This window comes from Carassius gibelio, chromosome B18 (genome assembly GCF_023724105.1).
Source record: "Carassius gibelio isolate Cgi1373 ecotype wild population from Czech Republic chromosome B18, carGib1.2-hapl.c, whole genome shotgun sequence".
NCBI classification, from domain to species: domain Eukaryota; kingdom Metazoa; phylum Chordata; class Actinopteri; order Cypriniformes; family Cyprinidae; genus Carassius; species Carassius gibelio.
The window spans coordinates 18,489,194-18,507,260 of NC_068413.1; the positions used below are offsets into that span (position 1 = coordinate 18,489,194).

General features: G+C 34.9%; 1 protein-coding gene across 1 annotated transcript in view; it reads right to left on the reverse strand.

The window, feature by feature from the left end:
* Positions 1-294: 294 nt before the first annotated feature.
* LOC127977105 (somatolactin-like) overlaps positions 295-18,067 on the reverse strand; it is a 58,436-nt gene continuing 40,663 nt past the window's right edge. Inside the window, exons 3-8 of the mRNA XM_052581785.1 lie at positions 15,205-15,271; positions 14,442-14,535; positions 5,256-5,505; positions 3,526-3,639; positions 1,130-1,309; positions 295-1,059 (exon numbers count right to left, since the gene is read on the reverse strand). Coding sequence (XP_052437745.1) covers positions 856-1,059; positions 1,130-1,309; positions 3,526-3,639; positions 5,256-5,505; positions 14,442-14,535; positions 15,205-15,271 — 909 coding nt within the window. The 3' untranslated portion in view covers positions 295-855. The remainder of the gene's footprint in view (positions 1,060-1,129; positions 1,310-3,525; positions 3,640-5,255; positions 5,506-14,441; positions 14,536-15,204; positions 15,272-18,067) is intronic.

Here is an 18,067-nt window from a genome sequence, read left to right on the forward strand (position 1 = left end):
AGGATACGATCAATTTACTTCAGAGACTTGTTTTCATAGATTGCATTTTTTTTTTTTTTTTTTTTTAATTATCATTATTTTTATGCATCTTATGCCATGCATGTTAGTACTCAGATACATTTATCTTATTTCAATGATTTTCAGAGATTTTACTTAGATAGATAGATAGATCTAAACACACACACACACACACACATGTTATATGCCTGCTTTTATTTACACAGATAAGTAGAATGTGAATGTGTTTTTTTTTTTTCATACACACTTTGCATTATTCAATCAGTCTGCTCTCATTCTTTGTCCATCCAGTAGTTAGATTTTTATCTTGTGTCATATCTCATGTACATTTCCACTATATTCATACATAAAGTAAAGCTTTTTCTCTCCTAGAACAAATCCCTCAGCCCACAACACACACACACACGCACACACACACACACACACACTGGAAACATTCACGATCCGCTTCGTGGCTTAATTAGCATATTTCTGCATCAAGAGCTTTTCCATCTAACTAATACAAAGGTAAAACCATCTCAACTTTAAGAAAAAACACACACACACACGCCTGCCAACACACCAGAGACCAGGAGAGACATTAAAAGACGACGTGGAGTCTGTATTGCAAACAAACTCAAGTTGGGAAGAGAAAGGAGGACAACCAGTGAAGATGTGTGTGAGAGCGGTGCGACTCTTCTTCTGTTCTCTTCACGTTACACTGAATAAAGTCACTTCTGGCTTTCACACAGGGATCTCATTTAATCTTGCTAACTACGGTAACTACTGCTAAGTCAACGTGCACATTCGACTCTTCAAAATAAAGCTTTTTCTTCTGAGATGAGATGAGATGCAGGTTTAGTAGGAAAGGCAGCTGAGCTTGTTGCTCTGACGGCACTTGAGTAGCTTGAGGAAGGTCTCCATCTTGTGGGCGTCCTTCTTGAAGCAGATGAGCAGGTTGTAGTCCCTGAGGACGGACTCTGGGATCTCTGGGGACGGTTCATCGTCTGGGGTCAGCGAGTGCTCGAAGATGGACGGCATCAGGATCCCTTCATCCAGCATCTGTGGAGACACCGGAGTGAACCGCTGCTCGACTCGGCTGCAGACTCAGACGCTGTTGTTATTGATTTACCTTGCGGATGAGGACCACCACCCCCTGCTCCAGGCTGAGCAGTTTATCAGACACCCACTTGGTCTTGTTGAGCAGAGCGTCCGGGGCGTCATCGTAACGATTAAGAGTGGTTTGCAGATAGACGAGGGGTTCCATCCATGACTGCACCAGCATCAGGACCGAGTGAAGCAGCCATTTATCCTGCATTAAACACACCGGAGACGTGAAAGGGCTCATGGTGCGAGAAATACAACGTGCATTGATTTCTATTCTTTTCTTTCAAAGAAAAGAGTTTGATATACTGGGACAACATACTGTAACTTTCCGAACTTTTTCTCCAGTCTAAAAGGGGCATTTATCACTAAGCTGCAAAACCCATTTGCTTGAACTTTCTGACTTGAGAAACATGAATGCATTAACACATGATCGCCCACATTTACACATCGATGAAGAACCATTGGTGTTCAGAAACCATGCCACCCAGTCACCAAGAGGAGCCGTAATTCCACCAGAAAACTAGATTCATAACTAACACAAGCTGATTATATAAGCCTGAACTTAAAAGTTGTGATGCACGGTGAAGCAGACCGTTATTTGTTAATAACAACTAAAACCATAAAATAACAAACAAACAAACAAACAAACAAACAAACAAACAAACAAACAAACAAATAAATAAATAAATAAATAAATAATATAATATATTTTAGATAATATAATAATACATTTAATAGAACATTTACAGAATATAGAAATATTATAGAATTTAAATGAAATTAAATACAATTTCTCATTTTCATTTAGGTCAACATAACGTACTGAAACAGATAAAACAAACAAACAACAACAAAAAATTATAATATTAAAATAATAACACAATTAATATTTTATATATATATATATATATATATATATATATATATATATATATATATATATATATATATATATATATATATATATATATACATACATACATACATACACACACACACACACATACACACACACACACACACACACACACACACATATACATACATACATATATACATATAATATAATACTAATTATGTTATTATATTATTTCACATGCGAAAATTCATTTAGAAGTAAAGTCACAATTTTTTTTTTTTTTTTTACATTTAATGCTAAAGGTCGTAGCGGATGTTATAAAAAATGAATTATATAATATAATATGCATGATTTAAATGAATCTCAACTATAAACAATTAAACAATTTATCAAATAAATAAATAAACCCTGACTTCATTACAGACTTCGAACTCTAACCGGACTAAACCCTGTGAATACAGCAGCCAAGTCTGCCTCCTTCAGAAATCAGCAAAGCACTCGCTGAAGGAGAGGTAACAGGAGGAAATCCAGTTTCAGTGTTTCTGCTCAACTTTTTTTATGTACAGTAGCTGCAGACGAATGTTCAGAGACTGTGAAATGTCTTAATCAAATGGAAAGACGTGTCTACTTTGGCTGCGTACACTGGTGGCATGTCGAGACTCATTAACAAGTAAGATAATAAAGCACTTTGCAGTGTATATTCAAATCTATTTCAGCAGGCGGAAAATATAATATATATATGGAAAAGAAAACAGCCTTTTGGAGATAGAGGTAATTTAGTTCTAAAGAAAGGTTAGTCTCTCAGTTGAAGAGCGCTGTCACACACTAGTGCGTTAGATGAACAACACTAAAGCTGTTACACAGAGCTCATTTGTTCAGAGCTGGAAACCTCACCTGTACTGAGATGCATGGATGGATGTGAATTACATTGAACTTTAACCTCAATATTTTCATTTACCTGAAGAAACCATCTTTTGCATGCATGTAAAAATAGTATTATTAAATGATGAATTAATTTAACAGCTAACCCATTTAATTAACTTATTCTAAGCAAAATTGTACAAGATATACTGAATCAAGTTTATTTTCGTCATCCAATTGGTTTTAATTAATTGTTTGTTAAAGAAAAATGATTATGTCTTGCTATAAAATGTACACTTCCATACATTTTGTTAAATTTATGCCTAAAAAATTTAATAACAACAACAATAAACAACAACAACAACAACAACAGCAACAATAATAATAATAATAATAATAATAATAATAATAATTTAAGATGTAATCAAATCCAAAAATAAATATTATATAAAACCTAAATTTAATTAAATTTAATACATTTTTTAAACAAGGAAACAATACAGATTAAGACATTATTATTTTATTTATTTTTATTTTTATTTTTTATTTTCGGCAACCCAAAAATTAAAAATAACTTGCAAAATTACGAACTGGCTTTGATTCTTGTCCAACAAGCTAAACCTGCAGTGTGAGGATGAAACCTCTAAAGTTGCTATGCTAGTTTGTATCTTCAATCTAAAATCAATGGAACATCTCCTCACCGAAATCTGCTGAATCTCAGTCTTGGAGCCTGGGATGGGGAAGGGTTTGGTGTGACACATGGTTCCTCCCTGATTCCTCAAAGCATACAGAGGGTACGGGACAAACATATCCTCCTGTACGACACATGAAGATGAAGACCTTTAACAGGAGCCTTGGCTCTTCCTTTATGTGTTGAAGATGATGTCAATCTCTTGACTCTTGACTCATTTAAGGTTTTCAGTGCAGTGCCAGCAGTTCACATGAAATATTACCCACATACGTCTCTTCAGACAACAGAAGAGCCTTCCTTATAAATGTGTGAACGGAGATTAGAAGTGAGGAATTAAATTATACCATCATTCTCTGCATGTTTTCCAACTGCGAGGAGACTATCTACCTAAGAATGGAGAAATAATCTAACAAGACTGATAGGCATCTCACAGTGTTTATAATGAGTCTGATTATTCATTAAGATTAAAAATCTCATTAATTCAAAGTCATGCACACAGCCGGCAATAATGAAGCAAGGTTGATTAAATGAAACAGAATAATGACATTAAATGAAAGAAAACTTGCTATCAGTCTGGCTACTAATAACTCAGCTGATGAGATGAAATTAAATCTGTTATCTGATTCTGTGTTTAATATTTCTTTATAGAAAAAAAAATGCAGAGATTTAGCAAGAGTTTATTTATACAACTTCATATGATGTAATAAATTATTTCACAGCAACAAAGTGATGTTCTTCCTCTGTATTTTTGCCTTGCTTTCCAGTATAAATGTCTAAACATTATTAAATATATTAAATCAAAATACATTTACTTGACATGTAAAATGTAACATATTTTTTTATGAAACATTTATAAAATTAGATAACACATAACCAATAAAAAATATATGTAATTGAAAAATAGTCTTGTTTTCTTTTAATTAATTACCCTATTTTTTTTCTTTTTTTTTTTTATATGACAACACAGTTCAAAAAAAAAAAAAAAAAATGAATAAAAAAAAAAATAAACTTCATTTTGTTGCTTTTTGTTATATCCAGTATGCTGTAGTGATACAGAGTAAAAATGTAAGACACTTCAAAAATACTTTTATTAGTTTGTATTTTTGTCTTATTTTCAAGTACAAATATCAAGAAACATTTTTTTGAAAAGCTAAATCACCTGAAATATTAAAACAAACAAACAATCAAAAAAAATAAAAAAAATAATAATATATATATATATATATATATATATATATATATATATATATATATATATATATATATATATATATATATATACATATATATATATATATAGCAATTAAGTGGGTTTATAGTTAAAACAAAAAAGAAAGAAAGAAAAAAAAACTGCAATAACACTTGTCTTATATTTATTTATTTATTTGAGGATAATGGTTATTGTTATTATTATTATGACTATTATTATTTTCTTCTTGTTTAAGGCTTAAAGTCACATTTTCCATTTTTTATGTGGCGTGAGAAAAAAAAAAAAAGTTTTTCCTTTTAATTAAATTCATTTTCCTTGTCAGGTTCAGATATGTTTTTCTTGTTTTTAGTATTAACTCACTTCACTTTGATGCATGTGTCAGAAAACTAGACTGTCACACTGCTTCTCAAGTAAATGTATCTATATTTAAGACTGTTTAGATATCTGTACTGGAAGACAAGACAGAAATACCGAGTAAGAAAATGATCTCGCAGCTAATAGTGAAGATCAGACAGAGATGGTTCACTCACAAACAGAGTACAGGACTCTTCAGAGACGCGGTAGATGAGCTCTGCGTGTTGGATGACGCGATCTAGAAGTTTCTCTTGAGAGATTGAAGTGCATTGGATGAGGGATCCGGTCTCGTCTTTGCAGTCCAGAGGAACGGCGTGAGAAAGCCAGCACGGCCACAGAGACACACACCACAGCCAGGCCTGCAGAACTGAGGACACACACACACACACACACACACACACACATGACCAGAGAAACACACCATAACTGAGAGACTCACTTCAGAGATTCACTTTAGCCAAGAAAGAAGCTGAACTGTTAAACTTATATCCTTAGAAATATTCTTGCTCTATGTAGAGATCACGTATTTATTAAACGAGTGCTGTTTTCAGTGCATTTCTCCTAGACTTTAGCTCTAGGCTGATCCATAGATTCAAATCTGGAGTCCATGTACCTTTAACCCTGTTCATTTTGCACAGATTTGTGTATGATCAGTTGTCTGCATTCGAGACGAACGCACTGGCTTTATATAGCAGTGTTTGGTGAATATTCTCAGAGATCCATAGATTCATGAACTCACCTGCTGGAGAGTAAGAAGAGCCGTGGCCTTCTCCTCAGACTCCTGCATATGCAGCTCTTTAACCTGAGACGCCGTGACAGATACCTCGGAGAATACCAGAATGAGTACAGTTAATAATAATGCCACCAAAAATAATTCAGGTTTTATTAATGAATGGGAAGTTGCTAAAAATAAAGCAGCTGAAGATGGAAGAAACGTATTTATAGTTGAGCTACAATCAAGATGCCCAGTCAGTACAGTCAGTTTCTCTCTCTCTCTCTGGCTTTACCGTCACAGAAATAAACAAAACAAGTGATATTTAAAAATATATTAAAATAGAAAATATATTTTTAATCAATTTGAAATTGTAAAGTGTTCACATTATTACCATTTAACTTGCATGTATGTTAAAATAAATGAGTGTTAACACTAATGACATAAAAAAATACAATAAAATGGCTTGTTATACAAAAGCTATTATACTTATACTACTTCTAAAATATCTATATTGTAAATATGTCATGCATGTTTGGTTTTTATATATACCATTTATTTGTTTGTTTGATATAACAAAAAAGCAATAAAATCCATTTTAAATATATTAAAATAAAATATATCAAATTTAACTTATAAGTGTAAAATATAATTTTCCAGCATTTTACAATGCCCAAATAAATAAGCGCAAGTGAGGATAAGAAACATAAAAAAAAAAAACATAAAAAGTTACCATACATGTAATATGTGTTATGTTTTTATACAGTATTCTTTTTTTTATTCAATATGTACACACAAAATAACTTTATCTGTATATTGATGAACAGCAGCTGCAATAAACTAAATATTATTGCATCAACTACAAAATGAACAAAATGTTACTGTAAATACTGTATTTCTAAAGAAAGAGAGTTATAGTGTAGCTGTTTTTACTGTATCGCCAAAACTCGTTTCTATATGATGATACTTCAGCATCCCTTCGTGTGTGTGTGTGTGTGTGTGTGTGTGTGTGTGTGTATTTTGAATCGGTCTCTTATTCATTTATTAGATTTTCTGTTGTATAAACTAGTAGTTCTTTTGCATCCTATTATCTTTCGTGCTTTATTTGATTTATTTATTGGACATTTTCTATAATTAAGACTTCTTGCAAGCGTGTTTTCTCTTGCCGTAGGGAGGAAGCTGTCTGTGTTGATGAGATGAGGTGATTTGTCTCCGAGATCTCTGTGTAGAAGCTATAGGCTGTCAGCCAAAGCAATCTCTCTCCGAGCGTAATCCACATCAGGATACTGAAATAATGCCTTCGCAGGTGGGCGGCGGACTTCATTAAGTCCTGAATATTGCAATTCTCTTCACATTATGATGTGTCCTACATATTTGAGTCCCCGAACCACACAAATGTGGCTTAATCCAATTTGAACATTAAAGCGATGGATTGGGTCTGTAAATTTCAGAATTAAGCCCACTTTGTTCGGCTGATTCACATTACGGTGCATACCAACAGACATTGTATTACAGCTCTATTGCCGTGCCTCGTCTATTTATGTAAAGCACAGCGCCCACTCTTTAATAAGTTTGCAATATGCTGCATTTCAGGGAATAGTCAGAATGTTCCAGAAACCTCAAAAAGAGAAACAAATGTTTATATGTTACTATTTGCTAAACTTGTGCAGGGAATCACTAAATGCCCCATATAACCCCAATATATATACTTATATAGAGCAATATAGGAAATATATTTGATTTCTGTATGGGCTCCATTGACAATCTGTCTTGTCCTTTCTTTGTCCTTTGTGATGAGGTGATTTTTAGGGGTCATTTGAGTTTTAAAGGGCCTGTCTCAGTGCCAATGAGAGCGAGGGGCTGAGAAACTGTAGCTGTTCTTGGACTCAAACTTACGCAGGTCAGACGTCAGAGAGCCATTCCTTATTCACACATCTTCATCAGGACACCTGCAGCTCAAGGTCCGCCCGGCCGCCACACACCCAAAACATCCCAACACCCTGATCTCTTAATCTCAGTCCTAATCTCACTTCACGTGTCTGCTTTCATTGCATTCAAACGCAGCCTTCTGAGTCCAGAAAGAGGAAACGGTGATGTTTCTCATGAAAAAATATACAGCAATCACATACACTCTTTACATATGCATTTAAAAAGAAGGATAATTAATCAATTTACAGCAAATACATATTATAGATTAATAAATACTGTAGTTTTTGGTCTTTTTTTGTAATTTGACAAATATTGTTTTTGTCAGGCAGTGAAGGAAGTCAATTTCTAGGTCACAAAATATGCAATAATTCATAGATCAACGTGTTTTATTGATAGCCAGTTGCTGTTCATTTATTTGACCATCTGCCTTGTTGTTTTCGTTTAGAAAATAATCATATTCATAAAATCAGTTCATGCTGTGATCAAGTTTTGCCACATATTTATTTTTCCTGTAAGACCTCTTTGGAAATTAATATTTATATATAAAATAGGATGCAAATCAGTAAATACTAATGCAATCAAGTGGAACAAATTGTGCAATTATTTCATTAGCATCAGCAAAAAAAAAAAAAAAAAAAAAAATCAACAAAATATACTTCAATATTCACAAGGTCAAAGTGACCTGCATTGACTATATTCAAAGAAAGAGTTGAAGGAAGAGAGAAGTGGATCTTCAAGACCCCTGGGTGAGCTTATCTGCATCACCTCAAACAATACACTCTCACTCCCAACTCGTCACAAACCGAAGCTTGGTCAGGACCCTTTGGTGTCTCTTTTTGATGCTCAGGATACCTTTAATTAAGAAACCTTTGGCACCAATATGCTGAGACAAAAGGTGCTGGGAATTTTATCATTGTGATTAAATTATATATTTGGTAATAATATTGCCCATACATGTAGGGGTGTGATTCTTCAGTGTAAACAGTCACAACGGTTTTAAATTACACTATTTACACATTTATGAGCACGTAAACCAACCCTGCCCCTAAACCTACCATTTTTCAATAACACACACAATATCACAGGCAGATACAACTACAGTTATAGTTTACTGAAAAAGTAGAAGCTGAAGTTACCTTGGCAAAAGACCACAATGCTGTTTATATCGCAAAACACAGACTTTTAACTTGGTAACTTCAGCCTAAAATACTGTATGTTTACCAAGGATTGCTGATCACATTAATCCTCAAATATTAGCCGATTTTATCTATTAAAAGCAAACGCATATATAACTACATATACATGCTACATATATGTGTCGATGTATTTTTTAAATATTGTAAGTAAATACATTTTTTGTCTACTAATTACCAAAAATCACAATTATGTCTCTATGACTCAATGTATTACAATTTCCCACTATATGAACTTCCTGGAACTATTAGATGTCTATGTACATGAATTACTTGATGATCGAGCGTTTCGAACTTCTGTTGGCAGCTCTCTCTCTCTCTGCAGCTCTGTCTTGTTAAAAAGCAACACCAAGGGGTCCTGACCAGGCATCAGAGTGAAAACTTGTTGCCCCAAGACTGCCAGTGTGAAAGTGTTACACTTGAGTGGGTGAGAAGGAGGTTATCAAATCAGCCTTTTTAAGCACTCCCAACAGATGAAGTCTGGCCCAGGCTAATTCATATTAAGGAATGGGCAACATGCCCTCTCCAGATGTGAAGGGGGCAACGAAACTCAAGTGCGGAGCCACTTTAACCCAAAAGAGAGCCGCAATTTCAGAACACACATGAATATTTATTATTCCCCGAGGTTGATGGCCAATTACCGCACAGCTTCCTCCTTTTTCCTTTCTATGTTTGATTGACACGCTGACTAATCAATCTGAGTGCTATCAACTTTATAATTAAGCTTCATTGGGGGTTGAATGTGGTGTTGTAAATGAGTGTGTGTGTGTTGATAGTAATTTACATTAATTCAGGCTAGCACATTTTAAGCACAGCCCTCCAAAAAAAAAAAAAAAAAAAAATATATATATATATATATATATATATATATATATATATATGTATAAAAAGACAAGACATTTAAAGGAATATTGCAATAGTCTCACAAGAGTCAAACGTGGGATAAACAAACATAATATAACATTTCAAAGCATTTTCTTATTTCAAATGATGCAAAAATAAATAAATAAATACAAACAAACAAATAAATAAATAAACAAACTAAGCAGTTTTCCACCTAAAATAATGTCACTTTGCTGAGGTTTGAAGTGAGGAAACACTCCGGCTCGGGCTTACAGTCAAACTTGTTTCTGTATTTTACGGTTGTCTCAGCTCGGAGTCATATGGAGCGTAAATCTTGACAAATGTTCTCGGTGCAATGGCGCTTTCTCTTCCTTTATATATAATGACTTCTTGCGTCCACTTGCTCCAAGCTCAGTTATTGTGAAATGCGGTGTCCTGATTTATGATAATTGTTATCACTTAAAGCTCACTTAAGCAAACTTAATAAATGTCTGTGTGTGTGTAGGAGGACAGCTTTAGTGCGGTGAAGCCTGCAATGCTCAGTACATCAGCTCACTGGAGATTGTGACAAATACATTAGCTGAAAGCAGCCAATGCATTGTTTTCTAATGAGGATTTGCTGATACAAAGGGACAATGTGTGTGTTTTACAATGTACTATCAATTATCCTTGGACGAATACAAGAATGAAGGGTGAGAAGGAAATTATGTATCTTTATGACGGCCGCAATTAGGTCATTCTACTTCCATCTTCTTGTCTGCCAACAGAACAAAATGTGGATAAAATAAATTCTTAATGTATTGGAGAAGTGGGTTGTTTTGATATATATATATATATATATATATATATATATATATATATATATATATATATATAGCTTTCTAATGCTCTAATTAGCATTAGTGCCTTAAGAAGCTTAGCAACTCAACTCGAATTAATTATTGACATGCCTTAAAAATGTCTATTTTGCTCAAAGCCCCATTTTAATTAAAATGTAGCATGAATATATTGAGTTACTGAGGATGTGTTTTTTTTTTTTCCAATGTCCAATATTCTAGTTTAGTGCACAAATGAATCCTATAATGCACATGCAACACAAATTCCATTTGAACAAAGAAGACTGAAGCTCAGTTGTTGCTGGTTCGGTCTGTTTATTGACTTTCCAAATGATGACAAGGTTTTGAACAAACCTCCTATTTGTCAGTATCTCCTTCAGTTTGCTTTCACTTTTCTAAGCAATCAGTTTTACAATTTTCCCAATAAAAATCCTTTATACTTACACTGATCGAGGGACTGAAACTGCATCTTGAAACCAAACTGTTTCGACTGTGAAGAGTAAGAAACCACATATAACCGACCCAGAACATCTGTGTTTTGGTTGAGAATAAAAAAAAAAAAATCAGGTCTTCGTCAGTATTTGACGCCTATTTGACTTAAAGCTGAATTTTGGTTACACAACCTAAAACAACATCAGGTGACATCGATATTGGACATCAAATTAACATGGATATGACCTGATACAGAATTTTGGTCACCCAATGCTGCAACTATCATTTAACCAAATATCAACTTCTTATGACGTTGCATGTCTGCTGGGAGATGTCAATTTACTTTTATGATAACTAAAAAAATATATATATATATAATAATTGAAATGTTGAATTCAGAACAACCCATTTAATTGCATGAACACTGTCTGTATTTCATCTCGGCAAACAAGGAAATCATGGGGATTCAGACTAATTTTACGGTAGGACATTGGTGCTCATGTAAACAGACCCATCGAGTACATTAAGGCACTGTAAAATACAAAAATACAGCCAACAGGCAATTATTCAGACCCGAGGCTCACAGTTAAGGTCTAAATGATGAAGTTCTAGGCAGCAACATCTGGCTGAGCGTGTGCGCATGCAAGCGTCCAAACAACAAAGCCATCAATCAATCAACCAACCAGCACACAACGCGGTGCTATGAATAAATATGGAACTGGAGCGCTCTGTTGCATGAGCTGTTATGTGTGTGGTGTGTGAGGGGTGGGGTTATGGAGAGATTAGGTAGATGACAGTTCTGGGCTAAAGATGCATTACCGCTTCGCTCCGAGCGTAATTAGGCCCTCTATGTTAAAACCAACCACCTACTCCTCGTCTCGCAACTTCCATCTCGCCCTTGTCCTCCTGTCACCCTCCGGCTAAACTCCTGAATCCTAATCTGCAATATTTTCCTCTCCAAAGGTAGATGTAGCCCACACTGCAATACAGAAGCGATGATCTGAAGAAAAAGGCTGTAAATAAGATCAGTCACACCGATATCCTTTCCATATGCTGCAAAGATATGCAGCCACACAACCAGGACGAACCAATCAGGTTTGGAGCCAGAGCGCAGCTGGAGACGCGTAAACGCCGTTCGTTTAGTGCTGCTCACTTTTCCCTGTACCTCCTTTCATCCACACAAAGTACATCTGAGTCTCAGCCTGACGCTTGGAAGTCGCCGAGCCCAGATTATATTTTCTTCAAAGCAGGACCTGAGAAAGTGGCACAAATAAAACACGCCGTCTGCCTTCCAGGACTTCGGTTCTTCAGAGACTCGTAAATCTAAGGTGTTTTGTCTGTGAGGATAAAACTAAGTTGGTTTCTTTCATTTTTTAAGCCACTGGCTATGCCTCTCTCATGTCCGCCCATCCTCGCGGGTTATCGGAGGATCAAACGTAGCATGAGTCGGGTCTCGCTGTCAAACACGACGTCTCAGAAAGGAGCGGGAGGACAGATGGCTGTTAAGAGATGTCTTGTGCATAAGCAGGGCACCTCTTCGCCCTTTTTTCTTGTTTTCAAAGTGCATGCTATCTTTGAGCTCTGAATGTTTCTCCGCTGTCCGACGCTCGTCTCCATCCGTTTGACCTTTTCGCTCGGCAAGGCCGCTGCCAGATTTTCCAGTCGCTGAGGGTTTTAGTGTGGTTATCAGATCAGTTGACTTCCGTATCTTTTTCAGCTTTCTATCTCTGTAGCTGTTGCCTGTGTGCGTCAGAGTTACTTTGAACTATGGTAGTCTAGAGATTCACTTACTGTTGTTGAGGCAATAACTCAATGCAGTTGAAGCTTGAAGGTTAAGTGGTCATAAGGGGTCATTTATTGTTGTATATATATATATATATATATATATATATATATATATATATATATATATATATATATATATATATATATATATATACATATTTATTTATTTATTTTTTTTTTTCTATTTCAGTTCATACAGCTACAGTATATTTAAGCCATTTTGAAGGTTGATTAATGAATAAATCGAACAAGATTGCTTACAAACTATATACAGCATTTAATGGCATAAGTTTGGGGCAGGGCTAAGGTTGTTTTTTGTTTTGTTTTGTTTTTTTGCCACTTGCAGATTATTTCAGGAAAGAAGAAGAAGAAGAAGAAGAAGAAGAAGAAGAAGAAGAAGAAGAAGAAGAAGAAGAAGAAGAAGAAGAAGACTCAGTGACTTTAGTCATTTATCACTTTAATTTATCTTTCTCATAGGCTTCCTTCCAGTAAAAATATTGAATATCTGGACACCGTTAAAACATATACACCTCGCAAATTTATAATTTATATTTCTAAATTCATTTTCTGAAAATAACAGAAACATTTTGCACTTTGAAAAGTTTTTATTTTGACTTTTTAATTTATTTGTTTTTTTTTATTTTAAGCTATTTATTATTATTATTATTATTATTATTCTTTTTCTCATTACATTTGTTTATCCTTTTTATTATAAGATTTTAATTAGTTTAATTAGAGAGCTAATTAAACTTAATCATTTATCAATAATTTATCAAAATATTTTTTTTTATATATTTATATATTTATATTAAAATTTTAAATGTGTTCTATTGAAATTAGGGGAAAAAGTCCCCTAATTTAGACATACATAATAATAATAATAATAATAATAATAATAATGATAATAATAATAATAATAATAATAATAATAATAATAATAATAATAATAATAATAATAATGATGATGATTATTATTAGATAGATAGATAGATAGATAGATAGATAGATGTACATAGATAGATAGATAGATAGATAGATAGATAGATAGATAGATAGATAGATAGATAGATAGATAGATAGATAGATAGATAGATAGATAGATAGATAGATACACGTACATATGTAACAAATCTATCAACAAATCTTATTTGTATCCTACTTTTTATTTGCATTTTCATTAAATGGTATTATTATTATTATTATTATTATTATTATTATTATTATTAGATGCAGTAGTGTCACACTGGAAGAAGAGCTGTGCTTTGTCAAATGCAAATCTGCTTCTTCAAAGTTGAGGGTAAGGTTTAAAAACTATGCATATCGACTAATTAGAAACATTCCACTGCGAGAGGGTGAGAGGGGTGAATGCATATTCGGCATAATCAAATCGAAAGGTTTTTTTTTTTTTTTTGAAGTACAGCCTACTTCATATTCGAAAGCTATGAGAATAACAGAAGTGTTTTGATAATTAATGCAGTAAGGGTTAGGGGTCGATCCTGACACTTCCAGCCAAGCTCTCCTCCAAAACAACATATCTCCTGCCCCGTCTGTTTTATTGTCTGTCGTTCCGGGTGCAGTGTGTGCCAGTGATTGCCAGCTAACCTTCTGAAAACCCCTTTCCTTTGTATTTACCATGCTGAGTCTTCACCCTCTCCCACAAACACCCTCATTGGGATTCGGGGCACAGACAAATTGCTCACTACGTCCCATATGAAATGAGATTTAACTGAAAAAAAAAGAAGAAGAAAAAAGCAGAATACTTGCTAAGACTCTGCATAAATCATACAAAGATAGAGGGAGTATGGAAACAAGGCATAATTAGTTCTCTTCAGATATTTAAAGGAATATTTTGCATGATATGTTCATGGTGGTCCTCATCATGGAAGCTTCCCTGAAGGTCTTGGCACAGTATGCTCATCTTTTTTGTGCACTTAATGTCAACTGTGTTTGCGAGGTCACTCGCCAAAACCAAGTCAAAAATGAGGTCATTTTGACAGAAGTTTGTATGCACTATTTCACAGAGAGCTGCTTCACAGAGATCACGCCAGTGCTGACATAACTTCTCTTTTGCTTGATTGCAATACTAACCAAAGGGATGCCAGAAAAAAAAAGATGCTGCATTAATTTCGACAGCTCTAGCTAATAAACAGATTTGTTTTCAGCTTGTCGCAGGCACGTCTTACTTTCCCTTTAGAAGGGAACATCACTGACATCTCCTACGTCCAGCTGTCAGTCTGTGAGTGTAATGCGATGTGACACAGACGGATGCAGTCGTAAGACATGAGGAATGGCTCTGGGATGTAGCAGTGAGTAAGTCAGCCTCCCAAACAGCGGCGCAGAGGAGGAACAAAGACCTGCTGCACTACAACACGAGGCAGTCCCTACTGGCTCTGACCTTCTGAATCCTTCCGTTCGCTGACATGCTTGAGAAAGAGTTGAGGGAATGCTGGGGCCAGAGGCGACTGACAGAAAAGAGAAAAGAGAGATGTGTTATCCTCAGACTCAGCGTTCTACCAAACCAAACCAAAGCAACAGTGGAGATAGAGACCTGACTTATTAAACAGGTCAGACATGCATTATTGCAAAATAAACCCCAGTGGAGTAATCAGAACCTTAATGCATATTTCCTAAACTGGTTTATTTTGAATGTGAATAGATATATTCAAGAGTCCATTGCAGGGTTATGTGTATTGTATAAAAATATTAGACCAGGCAATCAGAATAAAGAATTAGTATTTTCGTTTTTAATGATCATGGTCTCAAAAGGATGTTGTTTACTGTCAATATTCGGTTTGGTGCAAACAGGTCAAAGATGTGATTTAGAGCTCGACGAATTACGGGATCATCTTGTCTGAAATTCTTAAATAAAAGATCAAAGGGTGGTCTTCTTAAAAGCATTGAAACACGAAGAACAAGGTTTACTCATAAACCATTAACTTCAAGTTCAAGTGAAGCTGAGCGAGCTACATTAAAAGAATAGTTCACCAAAAAATGCAATTGCAAAGAGCAATGTCCCTGGTTTGCATGCAGCACTCCCGTTAAGTCACCAAGACAAAAATGTGTTTATATTTACATTTAGGAAAATGTAGCTTATTTTTCCATATAAAGATCTTCAAAATCACCTTATAGTCCATTTGACTGGTCCAGTGGACACTTCATATGTGGAGCAGACCAACATTGAAAATTCCCTGATAATCTTCAAACTTCAGCTGTCAAAGATACAAAATGTCATTCTCAATTTTTGAACTGAGAGCCAATGGTGTTTGATGTCAGTCCTGGCACTGCACACCATTATTAATACTGAAAACAGCAGATTTTGTTCATCATGATAATCATCACAAATTAACACAACTTAATTAATTTTGAAGACGATACAGGCGACACAAGTAAAAATGTGACATAGTAACATGACTTCAGTGTCATGATTATGCTTTGATAACTCTTTCGGTTAAAAAAAAAAAAAAATGTTTACACGTTCGTTTAAAGTAAATGACAGTATTACTGATGTAGACAGCACATTTCAATTTGTTAACTTCTAAATGTCTTGCACATTGCCTTCGATAAATCTAGTTAAAGTAACTTAGTATATTCAAACTTTCAAGCTTTGAAGATTTAATGTCATAGAATGTAACTTTACAAATATTTTGAGCTTGTGTTCACCACAGACCTTATTTCAGGGATTTTAACTAAAATCTGTTAAAAAACAATTGTATTAATAAATAAATAAATAAAAACATTGACTTGGTAATGGAAGCAGAAGTCTCAATGTTTTGGCCTACAAAAATATCTTCCTTGGTACAGTCCATTTTTCCAACTTCATTTTTTTTTTTTTTTTTTTTTTTGCAGGACATTTTCAGTAAAAATAAATAAATAAATAAATAAAAAATTAATTAAAAAAAATTAAAACACTAAGCTATCACACACTTGTGTAATTGTTGACCCTTTTTGAAGCCTGACAAATATTACTATGATCAAGTACTGCATGAATGCTTCTTTTCCAGCACCATGAGTTTGCAATGACATAATGACAGTAAATAATTTTAGAATTGCCAGTTTTGGTTGAATTATTGGTTTAACAGCAATGGCTGGGAGGGATTTCACTGAAACAAAAGTAAAAGTCAGAAATTTAGATTTTTTTCCCTCTTGGTCATAGATTGAAGTCTTGCAGTAGTTTGCAAATCGTGTCATAGGAAATTACTGACCATGTCATGTTACCTGTAGAACTGCATCTGCGATCTACAGGCCTCTAATCCAGAGTTTGTCACTGAGAATGACACGCTTCCACCGAGAGAGAAAAGGGGAAGAGGACGGAAAATATAAGACAGCATGACTACAGCCGAATCATCGCATGCTCTTTAATCTCTCTCCCTCCTCGTGCTCCTCTCTCCTTTATCCTCTCTGCTCAAATCTAGGACACTTTTTGTTTTATTTTCATCTCGGTTCTCAGGAGTCTTAGAGGCGAGAAACAATCCAAAGCTCCAGAAGCATTCACTGTGCATCGGAGTTCTCTGCAAAGACACTTTTCCAAGTGTAAAAATATCTGTGTGCATGTGAATCACGCGTGAGTATGTGTACGTGTATGCATAAGGGTTCTGTCACTGATGGAACATGTTGTGAATGTGTGCAATCTAGATTCGTGGGCCAACAAAGGGAGTTTACCCAACGGACCGCTGTTTGCGAAGCAGCCACACACAACAATCAGATAAGACGTCAGCGAACAGCAGGCAGAGGCGCGTGCCGCAGTAACACAAAGGCGGCCGTGTCATTAAATGAATACTCAAAGGTGCAGATTTCTCCATCTTACAAAGTAGGGAATTCTCCAGGCGTGAAAAGGGAAGCGTTGCGATAACGCTGGACGAGAACGCACATGAGGGGCGGGATTTCATTTGTGTTGCAGCACAAAGAAAATGGTAAACATCCTAATGAACGAATGCTTTTGAGAGAACAAGAATCAGTAGTTCACATTTCAATGAATGGATCAAGGCCGAGAGATGAATGTCTGGGCAAAACGAATGCTTGTAGTTCATCATAGCAAGCCTGAAATGTCAGACACAGGCCTTTGTCTGTGCAAAAATTACACATCACATCTGTCTTTGTGACGGATTCAAAATTGACTTCAGTCAAAAGACGTGACGAATGGAAAGAGGAAAACCTATACCAGTGTATGAAATGTGAACATGCGGAGAAGCATAAAATCATTGAATAAACCTTGAAAATAACAAAAAAAGCTTTGATTATAAAGTATGAATGCTTCACAA